General features: G+C 50.8%; 5 protein-coding genes across 5 annotated transcripts; 1 reads left to right on the top strand and 4 right to left on the bottom strand.

The window, feature by feature from the left end:
* Positions 1-335: 335 nt before the first annotated feature.
* On the bottom strand, positions 336-1773 carry PG997_003383 (uncharacterized protein; the record flags this gene model as incomplete). Its single annotated transcript, XM_066807698.1, has 2 exons — positions 336-1295; positions 1393-1773. 2 exons carry the CDS (start codon positions 1771-1773, stop codon positions 336-338), a joined length of 1341 nt encoding a protein of 446 aa, XP_066671316.1.
* A 1111-nt stretch (positions 1774-2884) lies between these two features.
* Positions 2885-4360, bottom strand: PG997_003384 (uncharacterized protein; the record flags this gene model as incomplete). The annotated part of the gene is made up of 6 exons (XM_066807699.1): positions 2885-2933; positions 2995-3088; positions 3143-3246; positions 3300-3712; positions 3774-4058; positions 4121-4360. The coding sequence occupies 6 exons, from the start codon at positions 4358-4360 to the stop codon at positions 2885-2887; spliced, it is 1185 nt and encodes a 394-aa protein (XP_066671317.1).
* Positions 4361-6332: 1972 nt separating this feature from the next.
* Positions 6333-8795, top strand: PG997_003385 (uncharacterized protein; the record flags this gene model as incomplete). Its single annotated transcript, XM_066807700.1, has 1 exon — positions 6333-8795. The coding sequence occupies one exon, from the start codon at positions 6333-6335 to the stop codon at positions 8793-8795; it is 2463 nt and encodes an 820-aa protein (XP_066671318.1).
* A 190-nt stretch (positions 8796-8985) lies between these two features.
* Positions 8986-11153, bottom strand: PG997_003386 (allantoate permease; the record flags this gene model as incomplete). The annotated part of the gene is made up of 11 exons (XM_066807701.1): positions 8986-9127; positions 9184-9274; positions 9329-9444; positions 9501-9648; positions 9708-9770; positions 9830-10020; positions 10082-10415; positions 10487-10710; positions 10770-10812; positions 10870-10908; positions 11042-11153. 11 exons carry the CDS (start codon positions 11151-11153, stop codon positions 8986-8988), a joined length of 1503 nt encoding a protein of 500 aa, XP_066671319.1.
* A 1036-nt stretch (positions 11154-12189) lies between these two features.
* On the bottom strand, positions 12190-13205 carry PG997_003387 (uncharacterized protein; the record flags this gene model as incomplete). The annotated part of the gene is made up of 2 exons (XM_066807702.1): positions 12190-12798; positions 12831-13205. 2 exons carry the CDS (start codon positions 13203-13205, stop codon positions 12190-12192), a joined length of 984 nt encoding a protein of 327 aa, XP_066671320.1.
* Positions 13206-16644: the final 3439 nt, after the last annotated feature.

Here is a 16644-nt window from a genome sequence, read left to right on the forward strand (position 1 = left end):
TGTCGGTCGCGAGGGAGGCCAGTACGCGCTTGGAGTTTCTACTGCTGGCTCAGGGCGCCAGTTTCAATCATTGTATATATATGTACACTATCATACATCTGATTGTTTTCTCTATGAGGTTGCCCGATATGTTCTATGTGTTCTAATGTAATATATGTCATATTTATTGCGTAAATCAGTAGTGAGTAGTGCTGGTCATCACCAGCCAAACGAGAGGATGAGCCAAAGGCCACGTGTGGTCTTGCAGTCCATCAAATTTCGCCCTGCCCTGAGAACCACACATTGCCGACCCCATGAGCTCATATGGTAAGTTAAAGATCCCTCATTAAGCCACTTCAGACTATCCCCAAAAGCCCCTCGGGCGACAAAAGCTTGAAAAGCAGCGCGGTGAAGCCGCCAAAGACGCACACGGCCCCGCCGAACATGGAGAACTCAAAGTAGCCGCCGTACGACCGGACGAGGGCGCCGCCGATGGGCGGCCCGATGAGCAGGCCCAGCGAGCCGAGGGCCAGGCCCATGCCCATGTAGGTGCCCATGTTGCGCGGGTCGGGGCAGCAGATGGAGATGGCGGCGGAGCCGGCCGAGGTGATGCTCCCCGAGAAGAAGCCGACGAAGATGGCGTAGACGATGAGGGCGGCCTCGGTCTTGGCCGCGCTGAAGCAGAAGATGATGACGCCCGTGGCGAGGCAGCCGGTCGCGAGCGCGTTGATGCGGCCGTACTTGTCCGCCAGCACGCCCGGGATGATGCGGCCGAAGGTCGAGGCCGCGTTGAGGATGGCGAGCAGGTAGCCCGCCATGGTGGCCTCGACGCCGCGTGTGACGGCGTAGGTGGGCAGGTAGAAGAGCGGCGTGAACATGCCGATGGAGGCGAAGAAGAAGGCCGCGACGACGAGCATGAAGCGGAGGTCGCGGAGGGCGCTGCCGAGCCAGAGGCTGGTGGCGCGGGGCGGCAGGCGCGGGACCAGCACGACGCACGCGAACAGCAGGATGGGCATGATCATGAAGCCGATGATCCGGACGGTCCACCCGTAGCCCAGCGTCGAGCCGTTGAGCATGCGTGCGACGGCGATGGGGATCACGACGCCGCCGACGGACGAGCCGGCCACGACGATGCCCAGAGCCGCGGCGCGTTTCTTGTCGAAGTAGTGCGACACGGCCGCGAAGGCGGGGATCTGCATAAAGCCCTGCAGGGTGCCCATGATGACGGCCTGGACTAGCATGAAGTGCCAGTACTCTTTACACAGCGAGAGGACCATCATCATTATGATGTACAGGATAGCGGCGATGCGTACAACCTAGATTGCGGCAAACATATTGATTAGCAACTTGTCATTCCTTGAGGGTCAGGAGTAGAGTAAGGGGTAACAGAGAAAATTGGATGATTAAACTCACCTTCGCACCCCATCGGTCAAAGGCCGGGCCACCGAAGAGCCCCATGGCCATCTGCAAATAACTGTTGAGCGAGCCGATCCAGGCGATATCGTCGGGGTTCTTATCGGGGAGCTGGTGCGTGGCGTAGTACTGGGCGAACGTGCCGAACGAGTTGGCGAAGCCCAGACAGCAGAAAAAGACGGACGCACCGCCCGCCGCGACGAGCCAGGCCCGCAGGCCGCCGTCCGGCGCCGCCCCGTACTCCTCGTCCATCGTGAGCTCGACGCCGGCCGCGCGCAGCGGCGCCTCTCCGTTTTGCGAGCTGTCCGAGGAGCGCGCCATGACCGTGCTCTCCATGCCCGGATGCACCTTCTCCTTGGTGTCTGGATTTACTAGGCCCATGGTGGTTTCTGTAGTGGTGTAATGACGTGGTAGTGTACAAGATTAAAGGTGTCCGTCCAGGGGCAGGCAGGACCTATATCGTCGTTAGCCAACTTGAACCTGGGTACGTCCGGACTGTATCCAGAAAGCTCATATTTACCTACCAGTGTGTATGAAACAAATAGTTTACAAAGACTACTCCAGGTAAAGTCGAGAGTCGGTAGTTCCAGCGACTCGATGGAAAGGGTCAGTCAGGGCTGAGGATTGAAGTGAGGAAAGAAACTGTGGAACAAGGATACTGCATGATAAGAGCGTTTGAAATGGCAAGGCTTTCCAATTTGTTCTTTTATATGAAGTGTTCTCATTGCTGTTGGATCCTCGCCGTCGTGGGTGAGGCAGAGCAATCCTACCAATCGTGTGTTACCGCCCCTTACCAGGTAGGTATGGATTCGGATTCGGATAGGGGTGTGGGACCCACATCGGACTCGGCAAATTCGTCCCATTCCACCATCAGCAATCGGCCGAGTCCGCCATAGCACGTGGGAATCCTGGATCAACCACGTTTTTCTCTCGCGGCTGAGCTGCATTCCAGAAATAAAGATCGGGCTTATGTCTTGTGTACAGGATGGACCGAACCAACGTCAGACGTTGATTCCATCAGTTTGCATCCATCAGTGTGCGCCCTGGCAGAGTCTCATCCCGTGCCTTGGCGGCGACCTCCGGGGACGCCAGGCACCATGTCGGTTTACTGTAAATAGCACCTAAAGGCCCCATCCGGTTGGCCCGGATCAGGCAGTCCTGTCATGTTATTCACTGGGCGTAGGATGCAAGGGATCGATATTGCCTCTTGTCACAGCTAGCACCGGAATTCAGTGACTCAAACGGGCATTTGGCATTTTCTAGATCTATCGATGGTGCTACGATCGATCGCTGATCATTTGATAAGCTGCAACTACCTGACTCCAGCGAAGTTAGCAGCCTATAAATTCAGGTTTGTAATTCGTTTCTCATGTCACTCCGGCCCTTGCCAATCCGCTTCAATGATCCAACGGATGGCTCCAGCGGGTTGGCGGGCGCCCAGATAGCGATATCCCGGGTGCGCCCGCCTAAACAACTCGAGCCACTCATGCATTTACCTCTGCTGAGCGTTCAAGAGCTGTAGCATTCCAACGTCGAGATTTCTGTTGTTAATATTATCAGCCTGTTGGACCTTGAGGGTTCATCATATGAAGCAGCACTTACATGGCTCGGCGAGCATCTGCCGTGGTCAGGCTTTCCAGCCCTGGCAAGATACGCTCGTGGATTATGATTCTTGCCCCCTTCTTGAGAGCGGGCACTACAATGTGTGAGATTAGCAAAGAGACGGACTATGAGTGACTAGAATACTTACCAAGCTTTTGAAGAATCTTGATGCAATACTTATCTGCCCAGTTGTGGAAGATGGACTTAAAATAGTATACATCCGCCGTAATCGTTTGCTCAGTGAAGAAGTCACTACGACGGTTAGCTAACTGTACTGTCAGGCCAGCCGTGACAAAAGAACTCACTGTTCCTGGAAGGTAACTCGGTCTTGCAGTCCGGCAGGTAGGCGCGCGGCTCCTTCGGCGACCGTGTCCCGGAGGTCCTGAACGTAGCATCTCATGTTCGGAAATCGCTCCGCGATGCTGATGGCGACACTCCCATGTGACCCGCCCACATCGACCATGGTCGTCATGTCAGCCCAGGGGTAGTTGTCGAGCAGCCCGTCGGCGGTCTTGTCTTTGGAAAGTAACGCCCGAACCGCTCTCCGCGGGCCGGCTCTTCCGCGAAGATGTCGAACATGCTCTTGTTGCTGTTGTTGGCGAGAGAAAAGCCCTGACATGCTCGTCAGCAGTTCTATTGACAAAATGGTGGCCCAGCAAGTAACTACTGTTTCGTTGTTTTCCTCGGAGTTTGGCCCCTTCTCCATTGCATCGGCCATCTATCGACCTAATTAGCGTCACAAACCCTGATCCAGAGTCCCTCGGAAACATGAAAAATACCTTGACTGCTGCGGGCCAGAACTCGTCGAGCTCGACGATGAGGGAGTTGCGCATCGATTCGCTACCGACCAACGCGGCCGTCAACGCAGAGTGCGTGATCACGCCCGGTGTATCCTCCTTGAAGAAGTGGTGGTTTATAACGGCGTGCCTCACGATGCGTCGAACGTTCATAACATTGAGGCCCGAGAACTCGGACATGGCCTCGAACGAGGTAGACTGACCCACGCCGAAGGACTTGTCCAGCTTGAAGCGAAGGACTGCTTTCACGCTGGCATAGTCAGTCCACTGCGCCCATTTGTTAGCGATCGAACAACGTGAACTCGGGCGGTCGAGCGGGGCTTTGAGACCTTGAACCGCAGCAACTCCTTTGGGCCAGTCATCAGGTCTTTGAGTTCCGAGCAGGCTTCGATCACTGCAAGCCTGGCTGCCTTGATATCAGTGAGCTCATCCGGTATGGGGATCGTCTGAAGGGCATCTTCGTCTAGTGAAGGTGTCGGAAGATTCCTGCTGCCGAGGAAACTGTCCACTTTTGCTGTTTCGGTTGCAATAAGCTGCGAGAGCTCAATAATTCTGGTCATAGAAGCCATAGTTTCGAGGTCTGACTGGGTGTGATCTATTTGTCTTGTTTGAATAATTACTACGAAGAGTTTGAATTTGTGAGGGGGCATCAAGCCAGAAAAAGCGCATTTTACTATATGTTTGTCCAAATGAGGAGCGATGTTACACTGGGACAGGGATACTCATCACGAATGCCCAACATTGAACTACAATCTTCTTATCATGCAAGGGGGTGCCGCTTGGCTGAGTTGAGTGGAGTGACCAGTAAAAACGAAAGCGACGATCTTCTCCTGTCCAACCAACTTCCGCTTGATATAACGGACACTAACATTGTAACTGATAAGGCGGATCTGGGGTAGTCTCTTAATAGAGGACATGTCAAATCAGTGGCAGAGTCGGTTCTAAGCTCGAGACGTACTAGTTTACCAACTTTGGATCCGCTCTGACGAGCTGTTAACGACCAGTATTAGGATGGCTGTATATCACAACGCTGGCATCGTCTATTATTAAGAACTCCGGAACATAGTCAAAGATTCTTATATCAAGTGTCTTTAAGACTATTCGTCAGAAAGCTATGGCTGACGGGGTAGGGGGTCTTCCCTGTTTCGATACAACCCAGAAGGAAAGATCAAGAAGCTTCACCTTTAGTTACACAACCATATCCCTCGAAGTGGTTCCGCCAAGATAATGAGTGACACAAAGGCCTGCAGGTCGCAACCGGAAACCGTCTTACTGCATGCATTCAAAAAAGCTTGTGACGATGAACGACCGATGTAAGCTGATCGGGGATGGGGGCTGAGCCGAAAGAAAAAGCCGCGTTATCCGCTCGGCTATTTCTGTAAGCCGATTTGGTATCCCCGAAGCTCGCGCTTACAAGACAGTACCGAGTAGCGCGGTCGTTCCTGATATACTGCTTACATCCATGCCAAAAATATTGCTCCCTGGGTGGGCTGTTCACATCGGAGATCGGGTAAGCTCTCTACGCGAGCAACATGACAGGCAACCTTCCTTAGACCAGTCTGTGAGCCGCTAAACTGATGACATCGGAACTTCGAGTAAGACATTCTCCAGGCCTCGAACCTTTTCACCCACAGGATCCAGGGCAACGTGACACCACATGCCACGTGCCACGCTGACACATTCCGTCCGTCTACGCCACGACGGCCGGCAACATGCCAGTTTGGCCCCAGGCATTGGCACCGGAGATCGATGTCGAGGACCAGACCGAGACCCGCATGTCTCACCCACAACGTCCATTGGAAGCCCTACCTGGAGTACAGCGAGTACTTTTTTGGCTTATACGTTCCCAGGGACGCACCACCCAGTGTAACGAAGTAGTCAAATAGCGGCCTTCATCATTTTGTCTAGTCCTACGATATATTTACCTTGTTATACCATATGGTTTTACATGAGGATACAATATAAAAAGGGTGAAGTATGCAATGCATCTTTCCGATACCAACCAAGATTGGAGAGCTGGTAGCAGTTGTGCTGATGATATCGTACCGTCCTTGAAACACTTATAAGACCTTTATCTGCATAGGGGGTCAGTTATCTAACCATATTTCGATACCCTTGATCGAACCAACGCCCACGATTAAGTTTCCCGCCAGGAGGTTGGCCCGATTGCAACGAACCTTAGCCTCGAAGCCACCAAGCCCCGTGTCGACCACATAATTACGCTAAGTCCCGCCGGCGCTCGTATCGGCAAGCCAAGGCTCTTCCAGACATATGGAGAGGCGGGAACAATGCGGATGACGTTGGAGAATTACCAGTGTGGCTTGACCCTGGGGGAGATGGACGTTGTCTTGGAAACAAGCTAACTTGGCAACGGCCCAAGGGGGCAAATTATAACTCACCTACGGCAGTTCAGGGGGAAGAGATAAACATGGGCTTCGTCTCTCCCATGCTCTGCTCTGCGCTCTAGCTGAGAGAGCCTCTCTCTTCTCCCCCTCTAGTTATGCCATTATGAATCTCTCCCCCACCCCACGATCCCCAAGCATGGCAACTTGGGAGCCCGTACCGCAGACCGAGCAGCGCCCGGTCTCGCGATGGAGCGAGGACAACGACCCGCCGGCGACGACGTCGCACAACTTCACCTCATACATCCCGCCCTACCGCCTCCTCGACCGCTTCCGGGAGTCGCCCGTCTTCGGCAGCCGCGGCAGCGGGCACCAGCACCAGCACGACGACAAGAGGGGCACAACGCGCGAAGCCCTCGACGACTTCATGCACCGCGTCCGCGGCTGGCGCACGGGAATCGTGCTCTGCATCCTCGTCTGCGCGCTCGTCTTCGCCCTCAACGCGGCCACGACCGTGCTCGCCGTACTTCGGATAGTCCAGGGAGGCGGCGGTGGCGGTGGCGATGGCGATGGCGATGGCGAGAACAACAATGACGACAACGTACAGCAACCCGCTGCTGACATAAACAACGAGGTCGTCACGTTTTACCAGGGCGACTGCGCTACCGCACGCACCTTCTCCATCATCCTGCGCCTCGTCGTCAACATCCTCGCGACCATCCTGCTGGCCTGCGCCAACTACTGCATGCAGATCCTCGTGTCGCCGACGCGGGGCGAAATCGACCTCGTTCACCGGAAGAAGCGGTGGCTGTGGATCGGCGTGCCGAACCTGACGAACCTGCCGTACGTTGGACTCAACCGGGCGGCGATAGGTCTCTTGCTGATCATCAGCACGCTACCGCTGCACCTGCTGTGGAACGCGGCGCTCGCGGAGACGATCAGTGCGAATGGCTTCGCCGATGGTTCGCCATCACTATGCAGCCTGGGCGCCCTGCCGATCCTGCAGTACTCCGTCCTGGGCGCCAACGCGTTGATGCTGTTCTGCTTCGTCGCCACCTGGTTCGCCGTGCGCCGCGAAGCCAAGTACGAGAGCGAGGAGCGCATCGTGACCAACGGCGACCTCATCGCGAGCTACCTGCGCGAGCCCGACCTGCGCTTCGCAGGCCGCTGTCTCGCCTCGGCACGCTTGGTCATGAAGGCGAAGCGGCAGCGCAATCACCACCAGCAACCCCGCCGACGCCGAGGACGAAGAGCGTCCGCCATGACGCAGGGGGCGCAAGTGGGCATGAGCGATGGGCGGATAGGAGAAGAGAAGGAGGAGGATGAAGAGGATACCGCCGTCGGGTTCTGGAACTCGACCCAGCCGATGCCGCTACCATGGAACGGACGGTCGCGGCGCCGCACCACGGTCCTGGGATCCCACGAGAGGGCAGGCTTCACGCTGGAGCCCGGCGTCAACGTCCCCGGGTCCCGCCGATCCCGGCTCGGCTGCTTCGGCCAGGAGCCCGAAGACGAGCAAGCCGCAGCGATGGAGGAGCAGGGCCGGAAATCCGCACCGCGCTGGCACAAGGGCGTCCCCAACTTCACCATACGGCTCCTGCCCCCGATCCTCCTCATCCCCGCCATCATCGGCCTCTTCTTCGGCTTCGGCCTGGAATCGAACCTATCCCTAACCAGTTTCGGCCAGCCCTCGCCCCAAACCATCGCCGGCGTCCCCGCCCAGCTGACCGAGAACAGCTGGGGCGCCGCCGCGACCGCTCTCGTAGCCCACACGCCGCAGCTCGCGGCCGTCTACGTCTACGCGACGTGCAACGCGGCCCTGACGGCGATGCTGGCGCACGCCGAGGTGAGCCGGTTCGCGGTCCGGCGCGGCGGCCTGCGCGTCAGCGCGCCCCGGCCCGACACGGCGCAGCGCTCGACGCTGCACCTGCACCTGCCGCTGCACGTGTCGCTGCCGCTGGTGATGGGGTGCGCGGCGCTGCACTGGCTCGTGGGCGAGAGCCTGTTCCTGCTGCGCGTGGGGGTGTACGGCGTCGACGGAGGCTCGCTATCGTCGTCACCATCGTCATCGGTGCCGCCCAGGACCGTGATGATGGCGGTGGGCTACTCCACCGTGCCCATCCTCGCCGTGGCGGGCCTGCTCACGCTGCTGGTCAGCGTGATGCTGGCTGTGGGCTGGTTCCGGCGGTACATGGGCGCGGAGCGGATGCCGCTGTTCGCCACGTGCAGCGCCAGCCTGGCCGCGGCGACGTGTCCGACCTCGTCCTTCTTCTTCCCGCAGACCATCGCGGCTGCGAGCGCTGGCGGGGTCGGTGAAACAAAGCCAGAGGCGGGAGAGATACGAAGATCAGAGACCGTGGTGGTCCAACGGCGGAGTCGCGTCGGCAGCTGGGTCGAGGCGGTCGGACTGCATACGGGCAGTGGTGCTCCCGGCACGGTCGGATTGGCTCAAGGGCACCCCAGCCGGGACGAGCTGGGCGTGATTTCAACCCCGGACCCGATCGCGGGGTCGTATGCGTACTACAGGGTGAGGAGGTTCGAGGAGAAGCTGTCCGAGCACGGATTGGCTTGGGGGATAGTGGACGACAGCGAACCGGTGCATCATGCGACTTTCTCCCCGGGACCGGTACTTCCCCTCGAGAAAGGGCAGTTTTACGCGTAAACGATGTTATCATTATTAGGCTAGTGTTAAAAACAGTTCGTAGTTCTCGTGCAATCAAATATGTAAATATTGATTGATTTGAGCAGACTTTGGCAGACACTTTGCCTGGTGGTGGGGAGTCCTCATCGCACTCCTGCCACTGCAAATGAGCTGCCGACCATGCCGCGACCGCTCAACGATGATGAGATCTTCACTCGCGAGTGACATCTGTGTGCCCTGCCTTGGTGTCGCTACTCTTGGCAGCGACTTGGCTACCCTCGGCACCGGATGGTTCCAGGTCGTCCGTCTTTGCGCTTTCGATGAGCGTCGCATGGAATGCCTCACGCTTTGGGCTTTATTAAACCGTCAGTAGGATGATCTTCAATACCACGGCCTTGGGGTAACATACCGGAGATACTTGACGTCAATGTAGCGAAGAATGCAGGTCATAATGATGACCAGAATCCAAAGCGCAATGGATGACTGCCAACCATATTTATCTGCAAGAATGTAAGCTCGCGAAACACGTCACATTGTTTGTTGCTGCTACTTACAGTAAGGAGCCTGTACAGCTGGCCAAACCAGGACTTGCGACCATGCAGATATGGCATAGTAGACAGCGATGGCGACTCCGACAATGAGCGTACGGGACTCGGGGTCTTGGGGTAATCTGATAGCTCGTTAGTCAAGCTACTTTTAGAATAGGAAGGGAAGAGAAAGGCTTACAGATCAGACAACCACGCAAAGATCAATGGCGCAGTCCCCAGGCAAAGGAAGGAGATGAAGTAGCTGGCGTACGCAGCGGCGACCGGGGTCGAGTCAGGATGCGATGTCCATACACTCATCACAATGCATGGGATGAGACCAATCACAGCTACACACGCATCAGGTAAGCAGTGCTTGTCAAACATGAATCTGGAATGAGCTTCTTACATTGAGCGACGATCAGAGCCCAGCGTGTCCTGAGTAAATCGGAAAGGATAGCCCAGATCCACACTAAGCGAAAGGCAAGTCAGTAATACAGTTTAGCGTTCAAATACTCGGGCGTAACTGACCGAAGACGATGTTGATAGCACTACCGCCCATTGGAATGGCGTTGATCTGAGTCACGGACCAGACTGGCGATCCGTCAGGGTTCGTCAGACTCTTCAAGAACAGGTTGAAGTAGGCGTAGCCCCATGATGCCAATACCGTGGCGATGTAGAGCACCGACACGAAGTAGACTGTCCAGCTCGAGAAGGTACGCCTGTACAAGGGTTAGCAGCTTTCAATCAATGGTACAGGCGCATGGGTAGCTGTTGTCATACTTAGCACTGGCCCAAGTCATCTTCTTCGGCTCGGCACGGCCGTGGCGCTCCAACCGCTCCATCGCCAAGCGGGCATCGCGCTTGGTGAACCAGAACGCTCTGGGATTCGGGTTGTTGGGCAGGTCAGGAAGCATGAAGAGCCCGAGGCCGCCTGCGACGACGGTCATGATTGCGTTAATGATGAACAGCCACCTCCACCCGGGCAGACCGCTGGCGCCGTGCAGGGTATTGGTGATGGCTACCTGAAGTGCCCCTGACATGAGGGAGCCTGCCGCTTGGCACGAGTGGTAGAAACCCATCCGCTTCGCCAGTTCAGAGGGGGTGTACCAGTGCACTATTTGTACGAGTTAGATCTCGGTGCATACGATGACAGACATGCTCAGGGACAAGACGGGATTCACTCACTCAGAAGTGTCATCATACCAGGCCAAGCGCTGCTCTCGCACAGTCCGAGAAGGAAGCGCAAGGCATAAATCTGCTGGGGCTTGTGGCAGACGGCGATAAGCCCAGTGATGACTCCCCATACAATCTCTAGCCCCGACAACCAGTAGCTTGGTCGCACATAAGTCAGGATGACTTGCGATGGGATCAACATGATTGCGTAGCCAACATTGAATAGCATCTCGAAGCTTCATATTTCTCCGTGTTAGCAATCTTCGGTACGTGGGAGCCCGGCTCGATAACCTACTAGTTTAACTCATTTCCATACAGACCAAGGTCCTCTTTCATACCTGTGCGCTCGTTAGGATGCGAAGCGAGCGTTGGCGTTGTCTGTTTACTCGACTTACCCGAAACATAAGCATTTCTGAAGTTCTGCTGGTCGAGATCTTGGTCGCGTGAGCCGCACGTACGAATGAGACACTGTCCCAACGATAAGGATTACTTACACTTGATAACTAAAGCAGGCGATGGGTTCAAATTAGTCGATTGCTCATAATTTCCGATATCTGTGAGACTTACTCTGAGAAACACATCCGAAAGTCATGAGGAAAATGTCGAGCCTCCGCACGAGACTCCTCTCCTCGGGAGTTCGCTCATGGCGCTGGAAGAACGCCAAAGAGCCGAAAGCCATCTTTGAGCTTAGTCGCAATCGATGTATCGCAAGACCTATGAATGTCGGACAGATTCTCGCTGATATGGCACGGAACCCAGATGAAGACGGATTATTCTATTGAGACTGCCTCTCAAAAGTCGGACAAGACGCTGTCGACGTGAGCGCTCAAGGAAAATCGCTATCAGAGTTTCCCAGCATCATTGCCCATTTCCCTTATCGGAGGACGGAGGTGAATCCGATGGCGCGGGACCTTTCGTTTCCCAGTACCCCGGCATTGGTTCATCCAGTCAGCCAGTCAGCAAGCTTTCTGTCAATATCTGATTATCCTCCCACCCCCGCAGCTGTGCAGCCTGTGCTGCTTGTGTATCCATCTCATGCAACGTTTGCTGGGATCGCCTAGGGGGTAACCCAACCTATCCTAGGCTATCGGCCTGCATGTGTGCTGTGGGGACCCCGGACAGATATCGACTAGAGTGGCCTCCTGATAGTGCACTGTGCCGCTAGAAGCCGGCACTCCCCGTTGCCTCCCTTGCCAATCCCCCGTTGTCGGAGTTACCGAGAGATCAGAAGGGGATGGGTAGGGTGCATTGTAGTAAGCTGCGTAACCATATGGAGGGGATGAGCCGGCTCTGTTGAGGCTCAAAGCTTAAATGAAGCCATATGATTGCAATAGTATTGCATATTCAGCACGCGGGGACGGGCGCTGCTCCGGGTAGCACCACGTTTGACTCCAGGCACATACCACTGGAAATGCCACAACAATGCAGTCAAACCCAACAAATTACTAGGCTTGTGCTGTAGTGAATAATGTTGGCTGACCAGGCGTAGCCCAGATTTGGGTCGACGTTTCTGCGCAGAACTGAACGAAAGGGACATAAAAGACGAGAATGTTACATCACTCAGCCATTCCGCCTTCTTGATTCAATTCGGAGCCAAGCTCAAGGACATTCTTTGTCTCAGTGCGTACGCGTACGCCAGTGGGCCCACATACGATTTCTTAACTGACATTCTGCAAATTTCGCTAGTTGTTGTATTATGTTATACTTCTTCACTATCATGAGTAATCGGGTCGATAGAAATCGCCTCTCGGTCGAGTCTGGGAATTCGATGGGCACTCCTCTGATCGTGAACGAGACCTTTGACCACCGGACTCCTCAGGCTCGTCGCTAGATGTCCTCCGGCGCTTCTTGGACTGGTCATACTGCACATGACTATCCCAGGCCCCGAGGGATGTGAAGGGGCTCCGGAGAAAGCTCCTGAGCTCGTGGAGAAGCAGTCGGGCATGATCCCGCCCCAGAAATTCCTGCAACATGTCTTGGGCCTGCCCCTGGCTGCCTTGGATATCCACAGTCTTCAGTATGGCGACGATGTACTCGAGCAAGAACTCGGCGTTGTTGGCGCGCCGTCTGGTAGTGGTGTCGTCGGCCCCTTGAGGATTTGATAGCGGCGTGTGGAGGAATTCAAACACCTTCAGTTCCCTTCGCAACCACATGCGGGCGCGCGACACCAACGTAGGATCCTGCTCGAAAAGCTGCGGTGTCAGATCGCGGTATTGCGATACTCGATTTGATCCTACGTGCAGCGAGTACAATTGGTCCCGGTAGACTTCACGGCGGAGCAAGACAGCCTCATCTTCGGCCACGTTTGGTGTGAGATTCACGTCCTGGTGTCTCCGGGGGCCGTGTAGTAAGGTACATTGCGTCTCGGCGGCCGTGGTCGTTGCGGGACCGAAGTGACGACCTTTTCCACCTTGGGCTCTGGGACTTTATATGTCTTCCATGATGTCTGACGGGCTAAGTCATCAAAGTCATAGCGGACTTCTCGGATGCCAGCCTTGCACAGCGGGCATTTTGGCTGCTCTTGTATCCAGCTCAAGAGACATAGGTAGTCAAAGTCGCTGTGCTTGCAGGGCTGGGCCTCGCAAGGCTCCGAGATGTTATCAAGGCAGATAACGCAGCATTTTCCACCAGAAGAGTCGGTATCTCCGTCTTGTCTGGTTGCGACTTGGGCTAGTGTGTGTTGAAGGACCTTGGATTTGATGTCGATATTTCCGTCATCCGCCAAGTCCATGTATTCGGTAAACGAGTGATTGTAGGATGAAGGTAGATTGGATGCGTGGTCAGTATGCGAAAAAGACCCAAGTCTGACGGTTTCTAAAGCCGAAGATGAAGATGAAGATAAAGATGTGAGTTTTGCAGTCAATTCGGATGGCAAGCTGATTTGGTCTTTTACGGTGAAGTGTGGCGATGGTTGTGGACTGAGTTGCGGGACGGGACATGTCAGCTTAAGTACTCTCTACTGGTTTGGGTTTAGTTCAGCGGCACCGGGGAAGTGCATGTTCTAAAAGTACTTTTGAGATGGATGTGCTCTGAATAGTATTACTTCGTTATGTTATCGAAGCATCTTTTACTTGGAATACAATTATTTCGAGTCCTTATGCAATCCTACTGAACGACAACCCCAATTGTGTTTTCTTTGAATACACTTGACATGTTGTAAGCTGCTCTGGGCTTCCAGCGATAGGGATGACCCCCCACAATCTGATCGCGTAACGCCCAAGCTGCCCCGCCTTGTTACCCGCTCTGCTGTCAAACCCCCTGTAAAATCGACAAAGCCCACTCGCTGTTTACAGTGGTTACCCCCTGTTACTGTAAGAGAGTTAGGCTCGAATTTCGGTTATAGTTTCACTTATACTAACACTTTACGGCTTATACGTAACCTATTATAAAGCTTATTATTTCGATATAAAAACACTATTAAAAAGCTGTATTTTATAATATACACGTTAAATAAATAATAAAAAGGAAATATCGTAAAATTATAATATTAATATTAAATTAATAATATATTTATTAAAATTTAAAATATTCTTTTAAGATAATTTATTTACTATTTTTTACACGTTATATTATTAATTTATTTTTAAACGTAAATAAATAATTAATAATTTTTTATTAAAACATTCGTTTTTTTATTAAATTTAATAATTTTATTTTTCTAAATATTAACTTTTACGGCGTTTTTATAATCGGTTAATGCTTTAATTTTACTTTATTTAAAACTTATTTAAATATACTATTAAAATCGGTTAATATAGTTAAAAGTATATTTTCTTTTTTAAAATTTTAAAATTTTTCGATTTGTATTTTTTTAAACTAGTTTTTAATATATTTATTATATAATAAAATAAAGTTTAAAAGTATTATCGAAATTAATTCGATTATATTTATATTATTAAGTAACGTTAATTTCTATTAATAATTTACGATTATTTAATATAATAAAGTTTTAAAAACGTTACGGTTTAATTAAATAACGGTGTTTTTTAAATGTTAAATTTTAATTAGAAATTTAAAAGGATTTTTATTTAAAAAATAATTATTTAATGTAAATGTTTTTATAATAATAAGTTTTTATTATTATAATTAACGTGGTTTACTACTAAGTCGGTTATATTACTTCGCCGGTTACTCTTTTTTACTTCTCGACCCTTTTATATAAATTAATTTAATTATAACGCTTAAAATTAATTAAAACTACTCGCTATCCGATTCCTCGCTTAATTCTACATCCTTTTCACATGTTCGCGCATTGTGGCCTGTTTCGCCGCAGATTCCACAGCGCCTGCCGCCCGTCGCGCGCCTCTTCGACGAACCCCCATTTTCGCCTTTATTAATCGCTGGCCGCTTCTCTTTTACCTTCTCGTCTTGCAGCCTTTAAGATTCCTTAATCGTAAGGGCTCCTCTAAGCTGGACTCGCGATTTTTTAGCTTTCCGGCGCTTCGAAAAGGCTAAATTAGCCTTTTATAATATGCGTATTTAATCCTTTATAAAGGTTATTTTATACACGATTATATAGTTATATATTTTTCGTTATTTAATTTAACGTGGTTTATTATTAAACGGGCTATATTATTAAGCGAGCTATTTTTTTTATACTTTACTATTTTTATATAAATTAATTTAATTATAACGCTTTAAATTAATTAAAATTACTCGTTATCGGAATCGCTACTTAATTCTACGTCCTTTTCACATGTTCGCGTATTATGACCTGTCTCGCCGCAGACACCGCAGCGCCTTTCACCGGTCGTCCTCCGCTTCGACGAACCCCCTGTTTCACTCTCATCAGTCGCTCGACGCTTCCCTTTTGCCTTTTCGTCCTGTAGCTCTTATAATTCCTGTATAGTAAGGGCCCCTCTAAGCTGGACACGTAACTTTTTAGCTCTCCGGCGCTTCGAAAGTGCTAAATTGGCCTCCTTTAACATATGCATCCGATCGCGTATAAGGGTTATTTTATAAGCCATTCTATTTATACCCTTCGCTATTTAGTTTATAGTATTTAAAATTAGCGTCGAAGAGCTTCTTTAATAAGTAAAAACCTTATTTTTAATAAAAATAAAGTGTTTAGTCGTTTATTAAAAATTAAACGGCGTTTAAAGGTTATAAATATTAACCGTCCCCGAACGCGACGGGTTAAGTGTAAACGTTTAGAGACGTATATTTAACTTATTAATTACCTCGTCCGGGTAATAAAATACTAAACTAAATACGTTAAATTTAAATTTAATATTATTTTCCGTAAAAATAATAAAATACGTAGCTTTAAAGGCGATTAAAAACTTTAACTTCGTAATATAGTTTATTAACGCCTTAATAAACAGCTTGATTTTTTTTAAATACGCGCGCTTTAACGGCGAATAAAGTGTTATATTTAATAATTAAAGCAAGTAAAAAAAAATAAAGAGTTATACTAAGCGTAATAATATCGTTATTCTTATAATATACTTTAAACTACGCCGAAATATAGCTTTTATAGCCGTTAAGGATTAAAAGCGATAACGACCCTTCGTTCGCGACTTAATATATTTATCGAAGTGTTTAATTTAATTTAAGTTTATCTCGTTATCGGTTTAGCCGTTAAAAGTCGGTTTAATTACTTAGTCGTTTAATAAATCGCATTCGCGAGCTTAATTCGTAAAGTAATATTAGCCTTAAACGATTAAAAACGGCGGAATATATTAGCTTTAAAAATTAATACATTTAATAGCCGTTAACTATTCCCGATTATTAAATTGGACCGACTTCGCCTTTCTACGCCGATCGGCGCGTATTACGACGAGTGTTAACCCGATTATACCTATTATAAAACCGGTCTCGTTAAAATTAAAAATGTCTTCGTTAAAAATATTATATTTCGCCTTAATATTCGCGACCAGCTTAAACTAGCCGAAAATAATACTTAAATTTTTATAAAAAGCCCTCTAGTAATCGTATTAACGATTTATTCGAGTTTTAAAGTCCGGGTTCCGATCGATAAAGCGCTTAACCCAGTGCTTACCGACGCGGTCGCCGCCGCGCGACGCGGTAAAAAAGATTAACTATATTTCTCACAACATTAAAATTAAAAGGCATCCCTCGAGTATTTAAATTAATTATATAATTACGAAACACCTCCTTTTTTATTAGATTTAATTTATATCGTAAATATTAAATTTCGCGTCGTGAGG

This window comes from Apiospora hydei (assembly GCF_038363865.1).
Source record: "Apiospora hydei strain CBS 114990 chromosome Unknown utg000004l_segment0_segment0, whole genome shotgun sequence".
Classification (NCBI taxonomy): domain Eukaryota; kingdom Fungi; phylum Ascomycota; class Sordariomycetes; order Amphisphaeriales; family Apiosporaceae; genus Apiospora; species Apiospora hydei.